The sequence below is a fragment of the Dromiciops gliroides genome, chromosome 2, assembly GCF_019393635.1.
Source record: "Dromiciops gliroides isolate mDroGli1 chromosome 2, mDroGli1.pri, whole genome shotgun sequence".
Taxonomy (NCBI): Eukaryota; Metazoa; Chordata; class Mammalia; order Microbiotheria; family Microbiotheriidae; genus Dromiciops; species Dromiciops gliroides.
In genome coordinates this window covers 181,549,447-181,570,451 of record NC_057862.1, presented here as the reverse complement: position 1 = coordinate 181,570,451, position 21,005 = coordinate 181,549,447, and the positions used below count along the sequence as shown (strand labels likewise).

General features: G+C 37.5%; 1 protein-coding gene across 2 annotated transcripts in view; it reads right to left on the bottom strand.

The window, feature by feature from the left end:
• The window catches only part of SLC12A6 (solute carrier family 12 member 6), a 99,708-nt gene extending 78,703 nt beyond the window's left edge, over positions 1 to 21,005 (bottom strand). For both annotated transcript variants that reach the window (XM_043980777.1, XM_043980778.1), the window contains exon 1: positions 20,723 to 21,005. In XM_043980777.1, coding sequence (XP_043836712.1) covers positions 20,723 to 20,993 — 271 coding nt within the window. In that variant the 5' untranslated portion in view covers positions 20,994 to 21,005. The remainder of the gene's footprint in view (positions 1 to 20,722) is intronic.

Below are 21,005 nucleotides of genomic sequence, written 5' to 3'. Positions count from 1 at the left end.
CCCAAGAATTCTGGAGAGCAATTTGGAACTATGCCCAAAGGGCAATCAAACTGCATATACCCTTTCATCCAGCAATGCCACTACTAGGTCTGTATCCCAAAGAGATTATGAAAAAGGGAAAAGGACCTACATGTACAAAAATATTTATAGCAGTTCTTTCTGTGGTGGCAAAGAGTTGGAAATTATGGATAACAAGTTGTGGTATATGAATGTAATGTAATAAGAATGCCATAAGAAATGATGAGCAGGCTGATTTCAGAAAAGCCTGGGAATACTCACATAAATTGATATACAGTGAACAGAGCCAGGAGAACATTGTATAATGATCAACAATGATCAATTTACCTCTTCACAGTAATACAATGATCCAAGACAATTCCAAAAGACTCATGATGGAAAATGCTATCCACATCCAGAGAAAGAAGTATGAAGTCTGAATACAAATCAAAGCATACTATTTTCACTTTTTTTTGTTGGTGGCTTTTTGCTTTTGTTCTGTTTCTTCATTCACAACATGACTAATGTGGAAATATGTTTACATGACTGCACATGTAAACATATATCATACTGCTTGCCATTTTGGGGGAGGGGGTTGGGAGGGAAGGAGAAAAAAATTCAAAAGTCAAAATCTTATAAAAATGAATGTTGAAAACTATCTTTACATGTAATTGGAAAAATGAAATACTATTCACCAAAAAAAAGTGCTGTTGGCCTCAATCCAGAAACAAGACAAACTACAATTACCACCCAAAACCATAGTGAATGTCAACAATCATAATTTGATATAATTTATATGATATAAAAAAGAACATATTTATTTCTGCTAAGAATTTTCCTTATATACACAATTCACAGGAAATCTTTTTGCAATTGTTCCTACCCTAGTAATGGTAAAAACCCAGTGCTCCCCTAGTTTTTCTATGAAGAACATAAGCTGAATGCCTATATTTCAAATCCTCTAATAAAGAAAAGGAAGAGACCATGGTGGGATAGAAATGCTTGGAAGGGAGAAGGCCCCAACTTAAGTCAACAAGCATATATTAAGTGCCTACTTTGTGCCAGGTATTGTGCCAAGTACTGAGGATACAAAAAGAGGTTGGAGGGGTAAACAGTCCCAAATCTCAAGAAGCTCACACTCTTAATAGGGAAGAAAATATGCAAACAACTAAATACAATCAAGATATATATGGGATAAATTTGAAATCATCTCAGAGGGAAGGTACTAAGATTAAGGAGAACTGAGAAAGGTTTCTTGCAGAAGATGGGACTTTAGCCAAGACTTGAAGAAGCCAGGGAAGCCAGGTGGAAGAAATAAAGAGGGAGAGAGTTTTAGATATGGGGGATAGCCAGTGAAAATGCCTGGAGTCAGGTGATGGAATGTCCTGTACCAGTAACAGCAAGGAGGTCAGTGTCATTGGATCACAGAATAAATGGAGGGGAGTAAGGTGTAAAAGACTAGTAAGGTAAGAAGGGGCCAGGTTATACAGAGAACTGTACATTTGATCTCAGAAGTGATGGGTAGGCACTAAAGTCAGTTGAATAGGGGTGTGACATGGTCAGACCTGTACTTTAGGAAGAACAATTTGACAGCTGAGTGAGATAGTTATTTTCTACTTCATTCCATGCCATTCTGGTAAGCATTTCATTGTGCCATGGGTGTGACCCTGAGGTTCTTAAAGGCCATGCCAGTAGAACATAAGCTCTGGGAAGCTGAAAAAGCCTTGAGTACAGGTCTAGTTGCAAAATGGCAGCCTAACTTATCCTCAGAAAGTTGGCTACCAGATAATTTTGTTTTGTTTTTGCAGGGCAATGGGGGTTAAATGACTTGCCCAGGGTCACACAGCTAGTAAGTGTCAAGTGTCTGAGGCCAAATTTGAACTCAGGTCCTCCTGAATCCAAGGCCAGTGCCTTATCTACTGCGCCCCCTAGCTGCCCCCCACCAGATAATTATTTTTAACAGCAAATCAGACTAATACATACTCTCTCTCTGTATAGATACACATAAATGTATATATATATATATATAAATACAAATAAATATGCATACAAGTATATATGCACATATAGTGTATAGATACACCAAAGCATGAAAAATTTTCCATCTGCATTGGTGGAGGGAATACTGTTGTGTATATAATTGTTCATGAGAACCAGGGCACTGCTTTAAGGCAATGAAGTGGCATTAGCAGCTAAACTCTGACAGTTGAGCTGAGCTAATAAGTCATTGTTATTCAGATTTTTCTGTAAAAGCAGGATGATCCCTAAACTTGTCCCCTATTGACACTGAAGAGTAGCACAAAACTAACACTGAGGCTAAAATTCCTTTCAGATGCTGCAAACAATCAGTTTGTGTACTGAAGCATGACATTTGAGACTCCTTTTCTAAAATATTTGTGCACCAAAAACAGGAAGCTAGCAAACACAGCAAGTAGTTTATGGTAATAAGCTACTATATTACACAACACTGTCAAAACTACGGACATATTTCCTTGAAAATAAAATACAAAGTAGAGAGAATCTAAAACTCGATTTCTTCTCCTATTTGCCTAACCTATACCTAGAAAACAAAAACATTTTATAAGGTACCTCTCCTTATAGCTAGTGAGTTTGCATATAATACATGAACATTACTTTTTATTTTTTATGAACATTAATTTTAGAATAAAAGTAGCTAAATAATGATTTAACATTAATTCAGCAACCACAATGTAGTAGGCACTGTAGAGATTATGCAATGTATAATAGAACACAGTAACTACAAAATGAGGTTGTCATCATATCTAGATGACTTAGTTTGTTGAGAGAGTGAAGTAAACTGTTACCAGTTTATTACAAACTTATTATTTGTTCTTGTCTTTTTGTTTCAGTTGTGTCTGACTCTTTGTGACCCAGTTTGGGGTTTTCTTGGCAAAGATATTGGAGTGGTTTGCTATTTCCTTCTCCAGCTCATTTTACAGATGAGTAAACTAAGGTAAACAGGATTAAGTGACTTGCTCAGGATCACATGACTAGTAAGTGTCTGGGGACCAAATTTGAATCCAGGTCTTCCTGATTCCAGGCCTGGCACTTTTATCCACTGTGCCACCCAGCTGCCCCACAAACTTATGGATCTGGTTAGAAAGAACAAAGGAAAGAGAAATCTGATAAGGAAGTTTGGTCATAATGTTAAAGGAATGGATTGGTTAAAGCTCAGATAGCTCTTGAGAAAGCATCACAGCCACTGGTTGAAAAAGAAAGGGAGAAGAATTAAGGATTTGTCTTTAATTCCTTTATTGCAAGGATGATTCAAATCAGTGCATAACATGAGTCTACTGATGTTGTTAATAAATTAAATGACAAATAGACCAGTGTCCCAACTAGAATTGTAAAGTTTGATATCAAAGTCATTAAGCTGGGAAAAATTGGAAAAAGGAATGGCAGATTTGGCTCAATTAGTGGTTTTGTACCAATCTTTGGGTAGCCAGTTTGTAAGTGGTAGGAAGGAATGTTTTCTCATGGATCAGTTTTGTTGTGAAGTAAAAAAGAATGAACAAATTGAGAAGGAAAACACTTAATATCAGTTACTTGGCCAAGTTCTTTAGCAGGAAGAAAGATGATGAAATGTAGAAACTGAGCCAGTAGAGGATGGCAAGTTTGGGGAAAGAGGAAGGGAAGGGAGTTTTCTTAGCAATAGTGGAGAGTTCCTCTTTAACAAAGCTGCTTCGATCTATAGATATCCCACAGTCTCATAGTCTACTTGGTTCACCATTTATTTTTTTTTAATTGAATAGAATTTTATTTTCCAAAATATATGTAAAAACAAATTTTAACATCAATTTAAAAAAAAAATTGTGTTCCAACTTCTTCCTCCTCCATTCCCACCCCCCACCCACTAGAACTCAAGCATTTCAAAATAAGTTATAGATGAGTAGTCATGGAAAACATTCCCACATTAGCTAGGTTGTGAGAGAAAACAGTCAAAAAAACTCCCAAAACTTCAGACTGAGGAATTGTCAAAGAGAAAAAAAATTTTTTTAAAAATGTGTTTCCAGGGGCAGCTAGGTGGCGCAGCGGACAGAGCACCGGCCCTGGAACCAGGAGCACCCGAGCCCAAATCCGGCCCCAGACACCCAACACCCACTAGCCGAGTGACCCTGGGCAAGCCACCCAACCCCAACTGCCTCACCCCCCCCAAAAAAAAAAGAAAAGAAAAGAAAAGAAAAAAATTTGTTTCCATCTATTTTCAGATACTATCACTTCTTTCTCTATAGATGGGTTGCCATTTTCATAAGTCCTTCAGGGTTATATTGGACCATTGCCTTGCTGAAAATAACCACATACTTCCCAGCAGATCATCTTACACTATTGCTGTTATTTTGTATACAGTACATTTCACTCTGCTTCAGTTCATGTAGGTCTTTCCAAGTTTTTCTGATAGTATCCTGTTCATCATATTGGTTCACCATTTAAATCAATACAGGCCACATTAACCCTTTCTGCTATGAAATCATTCCCCCAGATTCCCCATAAAACATACAGTAGCATTCTGAAACACCTGAAATAGAACACTCAGCAGCCAGTTCTTTTTGTATTCGTGAAATGTGTTTTGTCTTTTTTATTACTAGTATAAGTCATTTTTACTTGAATCAGATGGTGTCATTTTAGTATGGATTTCATTAATTCTTGGCTTTTAAAATCCAGAATTACTTTCTACACATGAAATTGTATTCATTTAAGACTAGAGTAAAATAATTCAATGCAGGAGGAAACAAAAGAAATGCACAAAGCCAAGTAAAAATATTCTGTTTTATAGGGGGAAAATCTTGCCTTGAAATTTACACTCTGAGATTGTACATAATTGCATGAAAATGTATATTTTTTCTAAAACATTTTTCATTCATGAGTATTTAAGTTTTTCATACTGTACACATTTCTTAAAACACATTATACCAGCAGCAACTGAAAATGAATGCTGAAATTGGTATAGATATGTTATCTTACCTCAAGGTGACAGAAGTATGTGGCAAAACATGTACTATCCAAAGTACTTCACAATATGAACTTATATTTAGCCAGAGTTGTTATAATAACTTCTTAGTAAGAATCATTCGCTGTTTATAGGTGTTCTGGTATACATTCTTTATAGTGAAGTGTTAATAATATATCACATCTTATTTTTGTATATCAGTATATTTTCTGCATTTAATTATAGAAAGTTAACTAGGTTTTTGAAAATTATTTGCAGATAAAGTTTTTTCCATTTGGCATTAAGGCTTGTTGTCTACCTAGCTGAATATTATAATGTCAGCATGTTCTGTTCATGTACTCAAATTTTTCATTTTAAGTAAAGTGCTCATTTTATATAAGAATTTGTATTTAGGATGTGCATGATCTATACAAAAAGGAACACTGGGAATTACTTTAGTATAAAATGCTCCTAGAAGTGGTTGCTTTTTTTTATTGTAATGTTAGACTTGTGTGCATGGATGCAATTAAGGTATATCATTACTGTTACATATGGTAAGACATATTTTATTGAACAATCTATTCCTCATCCCCAAGCAAGCGTGAATAAAATTAGGATAAATGTAAAAAACTAAATCAAACAAAAAATCCCCCAAATAATAGAGGGTCATAGGTTAATAGACTGAGAGTAGGAAAGAACCTTTCTTTCTATCTAGTCCACTCCCCTCATTTTAAAGATAAGGAAACAGACTCAGAAAGTTGAGGACAGTAAATATCATCCAATGACTGATTGCCCTATTCTTTTTCAATAAATACTTTGAAATTTATTTTTTAAATAGTTACCAGGGGGGAGGGAGGGGTGGGAGGGAGAAAAATCTGAAATTGTAAAGCATGTATAAACAAAAGTTGAGAACTATCTTTACATGTAATGGAAAAAATAAAATACCTCATACATTAAAAAAAAAAATAGTTACCATATCCCAGTAACCTTTGAACTTATTTATGTAACATTTAGGGGAGAGGACTCATTTTGCCCTTTTAGGTTTATGTTGCTTAGTTATCTTCCCAATGAGAAATGCCTGGGAGATAAAAATTTTAGAAGAAAGAAGGACCTTGACTTTATGGAGATCGTTTTTGGGTAGAGGGTTATGACACATTCATAATTCTAAATAATATATAAGTAAACTAGAGGAGTTTTGTAAGAGATGGGATACAGGGAAAGATGAGTGTAAATGTGGGTACCCATTAAAAATGGGCAGAGGTTCAACTGCCAAAAATAGGAAAAGAGAACATTCCAAGTATAGCAAGCATGAACAAAAGGCATAGAAACAGGAAAGTGCAGATGTGTTCAGGAGACAAACAGTAGTCAGATTTGACTGGCAGTAAGATAAAATGGGGGAAGTGAGGTGGACACAGTGGATAGAGTGCTGGGCCTCAAGTCAGGAAGACTCATCTTCCTGAGTTCCAATCTGGCCTCAGACACTAGCTGTGTGACCCTGGGCAAGTCACTTAAGCCTGTTTGCCTCAGTTATCTCATCTGTAAACTGAGCTGTAAAAGGAAATGGTAAACCACTCCGGTATCTTTGCCAAGAAAGCCCTAAATTGTGCACCCAACTGTATAACAACAATATGAAATAAAGAAAACGTAAGGTAGCACCATGATGTGGAAGACTCTCAATGTCAATTAACAGAGTATGACTTTACTATCTCCTTCTTCTGGAGGGCAACAGGGAACCAATGGTATAATAAGAAGAGTTGGTACAAAACATTCCCCCCCACAAAAGCTTAGGACTCCCACATACATATAGCATCCATAAGACACATAGGATAGAATTTAGAGTATAACGGTAGTGAGATACACATGTGGCAAAGGGTAACTCAACTATATGTTCTGGAAGTTCTCTTTTTGTAGAGTCCTCAAAAAGCTCCCTTCTCTGCTCGATGGGCTGCTCAGCTGGGCTTCCAGGGTCTGCTCTTTTCTTCAGTTCATAAATGGAACCTTTCTTTGCTGTAAGGGTTTGAGATTATTGAAGCTGTTTCCTTCCTTAGGCAACGGTCTCTCTTGTATCCATGTCTGTCCCTAGGTAGGTGTCACTACTTCCAGAGAGAAAGTATTGCCTAATGGTCCAGTAACTCCACCAAAATGATTATTTTTAAAAAAAAAAAAGTCTCCTGCATGCTGCCCAGCCTGGACTTTTATACACTAGACCTCCTGAAATTCCTGCAGCTTCTTAAAACAACCACAAGTATGGCTAGCTGGCTTACTCAGCCAATCATGCTATTTACTTCTTCAGCAAATAGTCATTAAGCATTTATTAAACACCTACTATATGCCAGGCATTGTGCTAAATGCTGAGGATACAAAGAAAGTCAAAATGAAGTCCCTGATTTCAGGGAGCTCACAGTCTAATTCAGGAGACAACATGCCAATGACTAGGTTACAAAGAAGATATAGACAGGCTAAATTGAGGATAGTCTCTGAGAAAAGGCACTAAGATTAAGGATGACTGGGGAAAGCTTCTTGAAGAAGGTAGGATTTTAGCTGAGACTTGAAAGAAGCCTGGGGAACCAGAAGAAAAGGGAGAAGAGGAGAGTTCCAGACATGGGGAGGACAGCCAGTGAAAATGCGTGGAGATGGGAAATAGAATGTCATGTACAAGGAGCAGAGAGGAGGTCAGTGTGGCTGGATCACAGAAATATTTGGAGGGAGGGAAGTTTAAGAAGACTGGAAAGTTAGGAAGAGGCCAAGTTATGGGGGATTTTATATTTGATTCTGGGAGTCACTGGAGATTCTTTAATAGAGGGGAATATAGTCAGACATTCATTTTAGGAAGATCAATTTGACAGCCAAATGGACTACAGACTGGAGTAGAGATAGACTTGAGAAAAGGAGATCAATGGGCAGACTAATGCAATTGTCTAGGTGTGAACTGATGAGGGTTTGCATCAGGGTGGTGACAGTGTCAGAGAAGAGGGAATGGGGGCTGGGGGTGTTATGAAAGTAGAAATGACAAGACTTGACAATTTATTGGAGGTGGGAGGTGAAAGTGGTGTGGTAGATGAAAGATGAAAATGACTGAGGAAACAAAAGTTCAATTATCAGAGCATATGGATTGTATTCAACAATGCATGCTAATTGCCCAACAAGTTGGGGGCAGACCTTCTCAGACAGGGGGAGACAGATTTTTATACGCTCAAAACAATCATATGAGGCCAATTAGTTAAAAAATATAACATTTGGGGCGGCTAGGTGGCGCAGTGGATAAAGCACCGGCCCTGGATTCAGGAGTACCTGAGTTCAAATCCAGCCTCAGACACTTGACACTTACTAGCTGTGTGACCCTGGGCAAGTCACTTAACCCCCATTGCCCCGCAAAAAAAATTAAATAAAATAACATTAGGTAATCTGACTTCTAATTGGAGGAAAGATTAAGGACTTTCCAAATTGAGAGAGAGAGCAAACAGGTATAATTCCCTGAATTGAGAAAAAGAGGTGCCCTACTCTCCCCAGATATCTGCGAATAATCAAAGGAACATGAAAGCAATAACAGATCGGTCAGTATGGGGCCAGTTTTCAGATAAGAAATATGGGTTACTTGATATGTACAATTGTGAGAAAACTCCTTTCAACAGTCTTCAGATCTGACTGGATTTCTGGTTAGCATAACTTAGGTAGAAACCTAAGGGTCTGTAAGTAGTAGATAGAGGTGGTCCAGCTTTTCAGCCACACCGGACTAGGTTTAAATAATATCATAAGATTTTCTCCCAATTTCCACAATTGAATAAAGTTTTCTTACAAGACAGAATTTGGACTAGACCCATAATTGAATAGAAAGGAAATGGAGCTAGCTCCAAAACTGAGTCACAAGATGGAGTCTTTGTGGTTTACTCAGTTCCCACACTAACCACTTGATGTCCTAATTTCTCAGTTTCCTCAATGGGGAGTTGAGGATGACACCCAAGTGACAGCAAAGAGAGAGTGGTGGCATCCTCAACTGTAATAGGGAAATTAGGAAGAGAAGATTTGGAGGGAAAGATAAAAAGTTCACTTTTGGATATGCTCAATATAAGATATCTATAGGACATCTAGCTCAAGATGTCCAGGAGAAAGTTGGAGACACAAGCCTAGAAGTGAGCAGAGAAATTAGGACTGGATAAGTAGATGTGAGAATCATATGTCTAGAGATGGTAATTGAAGTAATAGGAATGATTGATGAGGAGGATGATGAGGATGCTGATATAACTGATGAGTTAAGTGAAACAGTATAAAGGGAAAAGAAAAGAAAAGAGCCTTGGGGGATACTCATAGTTATTGGGTGTGACCTGAAGAGCCAGCAAAGGAAATTGAGAAGGGGTTGACTAAGACATAGGAAGAGAACCAGAAGAGAGAGCTGTCAAGAAAATCTAGAGATAAAAGAGTATCAAGAAGAAGAGGGTGATCAACATTTCAAAGACTGCAGAAAGTTCCAGGGTGAGTATTGAGAAAATGCAATTAAATTGGGCAATTAAGATAACTTTGATAACTTTGGATAGAACAGTTCCCAGTTGAATGATGAGGCTGGATGCCACTCTACGGAGAGTTAAGAAGAAAGAGGAAAAGAAGTGGAAATACCCAATCCTTAGATAGCTTCTTTAAAAATATAGCCACAAAAAGGAGGAAAGAGATAGTATAGTGGGCAGAGAAAGGACTTACCAAATGAGGGGTTTTTGAGGACATGGGAGACATGGGCATATTTGTAAGTCAAGGGAAAGCTGCCAGTAGATGAGGAGAGTTTGAAGATAAGTGAGAGAGTGGGAATGACAGATCCGCTGGAGAAGATGGAATGTTATGGAGTTAGTTGTGCATGTAGAGGGGTTTTCCTTGGAAAGAAAGCCTACTTTTTTATATGAAACAGGGGAAGAGGAGGAGACAGTAGCTGAAGGTATCTGAGTGATGTGAGATGAACAGAATGGGGGAAGGAGTAGTTCTAGGTGAATATTAAAGCATTTACACTATTTCCAATCCAGACCTAGATCGCAGAGTGAGATTTGTTGAAGCATATACTCTGTCTTATTTAAAACCCAAGATCCAAACTTTTGCAGCAGCATCCTAATTCTGATATGCTACAAGCTGCCTTGCTATTGGTGTTAGGAACTCCCTCCTTTTAGGAAGTGTTTAGCTGGAAAGATAAATCTTTCACCTGCCCTTCAGTGAGGCCTCTTCTCTTTCTCTAACTTCATTGCTGTGCTGGTACCCTCAAAGATAAGTTTAATAAGAGACAATAAACCTATTCTTAGTCATTGTTGCTGAGAATAGAGGAATTATAAATTGAGGTGGAAAGGAATGGTAAATGGCTCAGTTAAATGTAAGTAATAAAATTGAAAGGGTATATATTTAACAGAGAAAGAAGAGGGTTAGAGCCATCATTGTTAAGTAATTTAGCTGAAGTGGTATATGAGACATTAGCTTCCTAAAGTTTCCTAAGTTTCAGATGTTACTAGAAAAGATGAAAGTACTAGATTTCCCCCCCATATATGAATTAGAAAAATCTCTACCACAAAATCCAATAATCTGGTTGTCATTCCATATGATGTCAGAAACCAAAGGGTTCTAGCAGCCATTAAAACAAAACCTACTGAAAAAAACCTGGTGCAAAGTCAGTTTGCACCTAAAATTAACTATAAAGATTATAAACACAAAGAGAAGGTATCAGATCAGTTTTTAAAAAATACTCATATAACTGCCCCCCTCTAGAGGTGTGACTTGGTATTAAAGGGTAGCAGCATCTGCAGCAAAACATAGAAGTTATTTAGCAACAATATATGGCATATAAGATATTTCAAGTAATAGGATATCTAGTTCTTGTTCTGGGATTAACTAGTTGTAAGATTTGGGGCAAATCATCTAACCTATGTAGGCATCAGTTTTGCCATATATAAATTAATGAGAGGCACTGGGTATTATATAATGAATTGGCCCCAGAGTTAGAAAAAACCTGGGTTCGGGGGCAGCTAGGTGGCACAGCACCAGCCCTGGATTCAGGAGGACCTGAGTTCAAATGCAGCCTTAGATCATTTGACACCTACTAGCTGTGTGACCTTGGGCAAGTCACTTAACCCTCATTGCCCTGCAAAAACAAATGGACAAACAACAACAACAACAACAACAAAAATCCTGGGTTCAAATCTTCTTTCTTCCACATACCATCTTTGTGACTCTGGGCAAATTATTTAACCTCTACAACTATAAGTTCCAGAATGCTGTTGATCTCCTATGTTAGTAGAAGGAGTTTCTCATAGTAACAAAATCATAGGTTTTTTTTCCCCACCTTTGCGGGGCAATGAGAGTTAAGTGACTTACCCAGGGTCACACAAGTGTCTGAGGCCAGATTTGAACTCAGGTCCTCCTGGATCCAGGGCTGGTGCTTTATCTACTGTACTACCTAGTGCCCCCCAAAGTCACAGATTTTGACAAATTTATAAATAATGACAATAAAATAATAACAAATACCTTTGCTATGAATATGGATCCTAAAACATTCATGTGAACTTAAGAAAATAAGCTGTATTGGAACTGGACCATTAATAAAGACATAATTCTTGCCTCAAACCGTCAAAACATTGACCCATAAAAATTTAAGAACAATGTTTTCAATAGTTGTCATACAGAGTATACATACTCAACAAACTAGATAGAATAAAAAGTTTTTAAAATATAGAGACCTACTGGAAGAAATTAAAACCACATGGGAGGGCAGCTAGATGGAGCAGTGGACAGAGCACCGGCCCAGGAGTCAGGAGTACCTGAGTTCAAATCCGGCCTCAGACACTTAACACTTACTAGCTGTGTGACCCTGGGCAAGTCACTTAACCCCAACTGCCTCACTTAAAACAAAACAAAACAAAACACATGGGAACAGGACATATTAGATGCCATCCTGTCTGCTCCTACTGAAATATTTTCAATGAATCTAAAGATGATGAGCTTATGTCTTTTTTTTTTTTTTTGGCGGGGCAACGGGGGTTAAGTGACTTGCCCAGGGTCACACAGCTACTAAGTGTCAAGTGTCCGAGGTCGGATTTGAACTCAGGTACTCCTGAATCCAGGGCCGGTGCTTTATCCACTGTGCTATCTAGCCACCTCCCCCCCCCCATGAGCTTATATCTTAATACTGTTATTCACTTAAAGATAAAAACAGAGTCTTTTCCCTATTCACCAGTACAGTAATCTGAAGAACATTAAATGTAAAAGAGATGAGATAGCTTATAATAAGAATGACAGTTGACATTTACCTAGCACTTCAAGTTTTATAAAACTATTTTTAATGAATTATCTCATTTAATCCTCACAAAAACTGGTACTGGCATTGTCTCCATTTAACAGATAAGGAAACTGAGACTCAATTCTAAGTCATAGATACAGAGTGGACTAAGGAAGGAAATCTGCACATAGTAGGTAGCATTTGGGAATAAGTGGTTGTAAGCCCCAGGCTATTTACTGAGCAAGGAACAAGTACAAAATCTAGCAGCAGCTGTGTGGCTCTGACCTCTAGGGGCAGAGAGTGGTCTTAGTTCTAGCTTCTAGCCCACTCTGAAGCCTACAGTGGAATGGCCAGGGCAGGAATCCTAGACCAAAGAAGATCAGAGTTCCTTAACCCTGAACCTGCAAAGCTTTCTACCTGGATGAGAGTAACTGAGTCCAATGGCAATTTACTGTAACCTCAAACCCAATTAGCACAGGTTGACAGGTCTATTGCTCAGACCCAAACACAGGTTAGGGACTTGTAAAGCTCAGAGCATCAGGGCAGTGATCAGACTTGATCCTGAATCAGGCCACTTTGGAAACCCTGAAAACTTGTATTTCCCCAGCTTGTACTTTCCTAGAGCTCCTGGAATAACACAATACTCAGTATCTCAAGAAAGTAGCAATAAAAACTTAGAGGACAAAAGGTCAGCCTAGACATTCCTAGAAATATGCAGAGCTAGAAGCTAACATAAAGTCCAAAGTCAAGAAGTAGGCTGGAAGAATGAGCAAACAAAAATAATTTTACCATAAAAAGCTATTATAGTGACAGGGTCACTTAAGACAGGAACCCAGAAAAAGAGAATTCCAAAACATCTACAGGTAAAGCCTCAAAGAAAAATATAGTTTGGGGGGCAGCTAGGTGGCACAGTGGATAAAGCACCAGCCCTGGATTCAGGAGGACCTGAGTTCAAATCTGACCTCAGACACTTGACACTTACTAGCTGTGTGACCCTGGGCAAGGGTCACTTAACCCCCATTGCCCCACAAAAAAGAAAAAAGAAAAAGAAAAATATAGTTTTGGCACAAGTTAAATTCCTGTATAAGTTATATTGAATTGCTTGAGTTCTTAAGGGGAAGTGGGCAGAAAGAGAGGAGAAGAATTTGGAACACAAAGTTTTAAAAATCGATGTGAAAATTTGTTTATACATGTAACTTGGGGAGAATTCTAAATACATTAATTAATAATAAATTCGAATTCCTAAAAGAAATAAGGAGTTTAAAATGTTTTTATAAATGAGAATTCTAGAGGTAAAAAAAGAATTGGAAAGAAGTAGGAGGCAGAGAAGAATAGGAAAGGGAATTAAATGCTTATCATGATATAAAACCATAGCCAAGAGACTCCATGAAAATTAGAATGGACCAAACAAAAGATAATGATGCCATAAGACAACAAGAAATATTAAAACAAAGTCAAAAGACTGAAAGTGAAGAAAATGTAAGATATTTTCTAACAACTGACCTGGAAAACAGATTGAGGAGAGATAATTTAAGAATAAATGGACTAAAGAAAAAAAAGAATAAATGGACTATCTGAAAGTCATGCCCTCCCAAAAGAACCTAGAAATTACACTTAAAGAAATCATAAATGAAAACTGCCCAGATCTTTTAGAACCAGAGGGCAATGTAGAAATAAAACCAACTGGTCACCTCAGGAAGGAAACCCTAAGATGAAAACTCCCAAAAAGATTATAGCCAAATTTGGAGCTTCCAGGTCAGAGAAAAAACACTGCAAGTAGCCAGAAAGAAAGAATAATTCTATATGTGGGGAAATGAACCTTTAATCAAACAGAGGACTCTACATATTAATGATGTAAAGAGCAGAGCTTCATAGAAACTTTAAAGAACACAGGATTCAAGAGAAACATAAAAAAGTATCAAGAGCAAACAATCAAAATGGATGAAGCAAAGATAAACTGTGTATACTCTAATAAGGAAATATGTGTCCCCTCAGCACCCTATATCATCATAAAGGGTCATAGGGATCTAATTAGAGAATGTGGGAATGGTTCCGTTATGCTTTGATGATCTTAAAAGAATGGAAAAGGAGAGAAAAAGGGATATACTAAGAGAAGAAAGGAAGGTTATGAAAAATTATCTCACATAATCAAGAGTATAAAAGTATAAGTCAATACAAACAATGAGGAAAGAGTAAGGGAAATGGGTGACACTAATCTGAAGTGGACAAAGGAGGAAAGAATACATATACAATTGAGTATAAAATACATTTTGCTCAATAAGGAAAGAGGAGAGAGAGGAAAAAGTGAGGGAAGGGGATTAGAATGAGAGAGGGCAGAATAAAGGAGAGATTAGTCCTAATTAAAACAAAGGATGCACAAAAATATTACCTGCAACTCTTTTTTTGTGGTAGCAAAGAAATGAAAACTGAGAGGGTGCCCATCAGTTGGGGAATGTTTTAACAAGTTATAGTTTATGAATGTGAGAGCCCTGGGAACCTCCAAAATTAGGGGATGGCATATGGATGATAATGAAGTAATGCACATTTCGAAGTAGTACCTAGACAGATGGAGGAGAATGAAGAGAGAACAATGTTGTGAAAATCCAGAGAGGAGAGAATGTATTCAGGAGAGGAGAGTAGTAGACAATGTCATGCTACAGAGAGATCAAGAAGAATAAAAACTCAGAAAACAAAACATTACAATGTTAAGAGATCAATATTAACTTTACTTTACTACTAGGTGAGGTGAGAAGTCATATTGCAAGGAGCTGAGAAATAAATGAAAGATGTCCTCTCTTCTTACTTTACTGAGAAAATAGGAGATCCAAGGTTGAGTTTTCTCTTCTTCCTTGAGGCAGCTAGGTGGTACAATGTATAGAGCACTGGCCCTGAAGTTAGGAGGACCTGAGTTAAAATCTCACCTCAGACACTTACTATCTGTGTGACCCTGGGCAAGTCACTTGTCCCCAGTTGCTATAAACATCCAGGGCCATCTCCAGTCCTATCGATATATGTCTTGCCACTGGAACCAGATGGCTCTGAAGGAGAGAGTGAGGTTGGTGACCTTGCATAGCCCTCCCTCACTTAAATCCATTTCAGTACAAGTCATGACATCACCCCAATGTCATGGTCTTCTTCAAGAATGAAGGGCAAGGGGCAGCTAGGTGGCGCAGTGGATAAAGCACCGGCCTTGGATTCAGGAAGACCTGAGTTCAAATCTGGTCTCAGACACTTGACACTTACTAGCTGTGTGACCCTGGGAAAGTCACTTAACCCCCACTGCCCAGGAAAAAAAAAAGAATGAAGGGCAAACAGGGCATCTAGGTGGCACAGTGGATAAAGCACTAGCCCTGGATTCAGGAGGACCTGAGTTCAAATGCAGCCTCAGACACTTGACACTTGCCTCTGGGCAAGTCACTTCACCCTCATTGCCTCACAAAAAAAAAAAAGAATTAAGGGCAAACAACAACAATTCTTGATCATCTTTAGTCTCTACCCCCTCTAACACAAATGTGAAAAAATCCTTAATTGACACCAACATCCCCATAATCTATCACTCCTATCTCTTCATTCTTTTGTTCCTAAACTTCAAGAAAGAAATGTTCACAATAGTCACTCCTTCCTCCTTTGGTTTCTGTGACAGAACTCTCTATCCTTCTAACTCTGGGTACTTTTCCTCAGGCTTTTTTGCTAGTTCATAACCATCTCCTTTTCTCCTTTTAGTGTTTCCCAGGGGTTTGTTCTGGACTCTCTTGTCTTCTGTCTTTTCTGTTTCCTCCTTGGAGATCTCATTAGCTCCTGTGGGTTCAAAGATCATCTCTATGCAGAAAACTGAAAAATCTCTAAAATTCAATCCTTATCTTTTACTGGAATTCACTCATGCATAATCAACTGCATAATCTCCTGGTCATCCCTTGGGCACCATAAACTTAGCATGTGGGAAATAAAATTATCTTCTGCCCTAAATCTGCCTTTCCTCCAGATATTGCTTTTTCTCCTCATCCTCCCAGTCATTTAGGTTCATAATCCTGGAATCAGCTCAATTCTTTCTTCTCCTTCATATCCAATCACATACCACATTTTGTCAATTCTACTTTATCAACATTTTTTGTATCACTTCCCTTTGTCACACAGCCACCACTTAGTTTCAGTTCTCATCATGTCTTGACTGAACTACTTTAATATGTTTCCAGTTGCCCTCCTTTCATTTTGTGTCCTCTCCAATTCATATGCAATACAGTTGTATTGTACTGCCACCTCCCCTCCCCCCAATCTTCCTAACATATAGGTGATCATATCACTCTTCTACTCAGTAAAATACATACTCCTTAGCCTGACATTTAAAGTCTTCCAGAAACTGATTTTATCCAGTCTGTGTTACTAGCTATACTTCACACTAGGCCCCTTCCACAAATGACATATGCAGCTAAACTGAACTAATAGTCATTCCTGGACCTTGTTATTCTATATCCTGCTTTTGGGCACTCACAACAGTCATCCCCATGTCTGGAATGGACTCATCCCTACCTCTCAGAATATTTGAACTGCTTCAAAGCTTCTACTCCTGATCTCCCCAGTTGTTAGTCTTCTCTTTAACCTCAAATGACCTTGTATTTTCTCATTTGCATATGTGATGCATTCCCAACAAAATATAAGCTCCTTGAGGACAGGGACTATTTCCATTTAGTCCCCAGTGCCCTGTACACTTAATAAATATTTATACAACTGAATTAAAATAGGAATGTTATAGAAGTACCTATATTAAAACATAAAGATGTTGAAATATCTACTCAGAAGAGTAAGAGCAAGATAAAAAATTAAGATAAAGGAATGAATGTTAAAATTTTTAACGTACAACTAAAAAATGGGTATATAAGGCAAGTATAAATAAGTTATTCTTCCCAGTAATTGGAATTGTGGACAGGAAAGTTCTATCTATTTTTGGTAAAGCATGAAATTTATGGGAAAGGTATAGAATCCTACCAATGACAGAGGAATGGAAGAATTAAGGAAGTAAAAAAGGTAGAAAAAAAATCCACAAATGTTTTTTAAAGAATCTAAATTTTAAATAGATTTTAGTTGATATGGAGGGAGTTAAGAGGTTTTTGAAGTTAATAATGAAAACAGCAGCTTATATTTATATAGTGCTTTAAAGTTTATCAAGAACACTGTAAAGACAAAAACCTTTGAAAGACTTAAAAATTCTGATCAATGTGGTAACCAACCATGATTCTAGAGAACCATGAAGCATGCTACTCATCTCCTGACAGAAAAATTGATAGACTTGGGGTACAGAATGAGATATTTTTTTGAACACAGACCATGGGGGAGTTTTGTTGTTGTTGTTGTTGGGGTTGGGGGTAGGTCTGAGGGGTAGAAGATAGAATGTTATTAATTGAAAAAACAATTTTAAAAGTTTACCATGCAGCACACATATATTCTCTCATTTGATCCTCAAAACTAACACCTAAGATAGTTGACATAAGTGTAATTATCCCTATTTTATAGCCAAAGAAAGTAAAATTTAGGTGTGCCAAGAGCCTTGCTTGAGGTCACATACAGCTAATAGGTGATAGAAATGTGGCAATGATTCTACTGTCTGACGCCTAAGACCATTCAAAGTATGGTTGGTATCCCTATCTTCCTTGCCTTTTCTCATATTGCTCCTCCACATATATTCTAAACTCTAGCCAAACTAGACTACTTGCCATCCCTTGTATGTTTATGCCTCCTTGACTTTGTTTACACCATTCCCTGAATCTGGAATATCTTACTTCTGTTCTGCTCTCTTTGATTAAAGCCCATTACATCTGAACACCCCAGTTATTAATGACTTTTCCTTCCTCAAGGACTTCAAATAGTCCTTCATTTATACCTTTTTTACGCATTTCTCACATGCTGCAGTTTGGGTTCTAATGTGTGGTTTTATAGGTACAGGAACTATTTCTTTTACTAATGAAAACTTGCAAATGTCATTCAATTTATAATTTTAAAGAATTGCCTGAGATACTGATTGGTTAAATAACTTGTCCCAATTTCCAAAGCTAGTATATGTCAGAATTGGGACTTGAGACCACTTATTTCTGACTGTAAAGACAGCTCTCTTCTCCACCCCATGTTGTCTATCATGTATTACTTTGTATCCTTGACATTGTAGATGTCATAGTCCCCTACCAGACTATAAGCTCCATGAGGAAAGTAACATGGTTTCTGAAAACTCTGTATTTCCCCTGTGCACTAAGGACAATGCTCTACATACACCAGGCAAGTATTAAAAGTTTGGTGACGGGGCAGCTAGGTGGCTCAGTGGATAAAGTACTGGCCTTGGATTCAGGAGTATCTGAGTTCAAATCTGGCCTCAGACGCTTGACACTAGCTGTGTGACCCTGGGCAAGTCACTTAACCCTCATTGCCCTGTTTAAAAAAAAAAAAAGTTTGGTGACTTTTATACCAAGTTTTGTCTAGCTACAGACCCTAGGATGGTGTTAGATTTTTTTTAAAACTTGTTTACTCTACTGTCACATTGAAGAATACACATAGGATATTCAAAAATAAGTAGAAAAATTTGTACTGGGTGATTGTCACAGTAAAGATGCCCAAGAATGGAAAAAAAAATTGTTGGAGAAAATAGAAAGCTAGTGTTCAGGAAAAAGGAGAAAATAAAAATCTAATCATTAGATTTTTAAAACATTTCAAAAACAAAGAGAAGGGTAATTCCTCTTATATCTGAGTAGACTAGGATGATTGACATTACAATGGAATACAGTCAAAGAGAGTTATACTATAAATTCCATACTCACACTGGAGTGTGATTTGAGTGTCATTTTTCTAATTCAGCATCCATAATATGAAACCAATCACATGTATTATAGCTTGTTAAAGAACATTCAAAGCTGTGGTAACAACAGCAGCCTGAAAAAGATCTAGTTCTGCAAGAATGATAAACTGAAAAAATATCCAGTTAAGGTGAATTATATTTTATAATGCAACTGATAAAAATATGGAATGTAATTCAACACTCAGCTACACAGTACATAAGCTTTACTTCAATTACAATAAAATACATTCAAATTTTGTTGAGCATCATTAATTTGTAAGCCCACAAGGTCCCTTATTTAGAATTACACACCTAAATATAGCATGATGGATAAAGACAAAAAAATAATACAAAATACATTTTCAAAAGCTAATAATGTGAACTCCATTAGCTGATTTCAAACACTTTATTAGTGTCTAAATCTTACATGTTATAGTTCAACATTATCAAGTCCTAACTGTAACATCCCCATAGAAGCTGAGTTAATCAAGGATAAGCAAATTGTGTGATTGAAATAAACCAACCTTCTCTTGTTTAGAGAAGAGGAAAAAAAACCAAACAACAAAATTAAGAACTAAAGTCATTCTGATCTCCCCCATCTTTTCTTCAGACTAACACCTCTGGAAACAACAAAAAAAGATAAAATGGCCCCCTTTCAGAAGTTTACACAATTCAACTGGATGGCTGGTGCTTATAACTCAAATTACAGTAAAATATTTTAAAAATAAGAACTATCTTTAAAAAACAACAACTTAGCTACTGTAAGAAACTTAGAAAAACTTCACCAGAAAGCTCCAATCTAATATACAACAAACAATGGAAACCCAGAGCTGCACAGCATCATGGTTCTCAAACTTTTCTACTCTATAACTTTTTTTTTTAGCACTACTGTAACCTCATGTCATTTTCACTTCCTTCTTCACTCCTTTTCCTTATAACAAATAAGAAAAAACAAGGCAGTATGACCCATAATACTATGTTAGGAAGAAGAAAAGAAGATCTATCAAGTACAAGCTATATATGGCTTGTGTACTACTGTGAGAAGGGAGGAAAGTCAATACGGCTCATCTGGTATTTAAAGGGGAAGAGTTTATTTGGAAATAAGTTTCTACAATCCCTTTAGAACTCTGTGCTTTGAGAAACACTGGTCTAGAATTGAGCAATAACCTCTATCATCCGTAACCCTACATGAGCTTGTGTAAGCACTTTGCATTTCAGCCTTTCTAGAAAATGAGAACTACTTAGAAAGTATACTGGAAGATAAGCGATATTATACTATAGAATAAAATTTTGAATCCTCTGGAGGAAAGGCACCTTACAAATCCAAAATATGATCACTGCTTAACTGGTGCTAAAGCCAACTACAACCTCCTGCATTTCCCAACCAAGTATTCTTTAGGATTAAAAAAAAATTTAGCTAATAGCTATCTTAAGCATAAAACAGAAACATCATTTCATTTACTGTTGAGAAAAATAAGGAACTCAAAATAGTTTGCTACATGAACGGCATTATTCTTTCTAGTTAGATACTTAGGCCCACAAGGCCAATAGTCTCAATACTTCCTTCACAACGAAGACTTCCTATGGTTCTGTTAAATAAAAGAATATCAATCTCAACTAAATACTACTTAATGGAATATTTCTTGGCAGTTGATAAGCATCCTGATTGAATAGGTAGGGTAGCTTCAGATGTATTCTTCTCAGTTGTCCCTTCACTTACCTTCTGTAACATCTCGGGGATTGGAGGTCCGGTCACTGGCTGGATCCACAGCTATAGTTGCCAGTGAGGTGGTGGCCCCTGACATTTCACTCATCGGCTCACTACGGCTCGTTTCAGGCACACTTTCCCGGGAGCTAAACCGAACACGGGAACTGGAACGAGAGCTGAGGTCCGGGCTGGTGTCTGACAAACCTGGAATGTCATCGATCTTTGTTGGTGTCACCATAAACCGAACTGAAGCCATCTTGGTGGTGGTTTCTGGAGGATGCATTTTTTTTTTTAA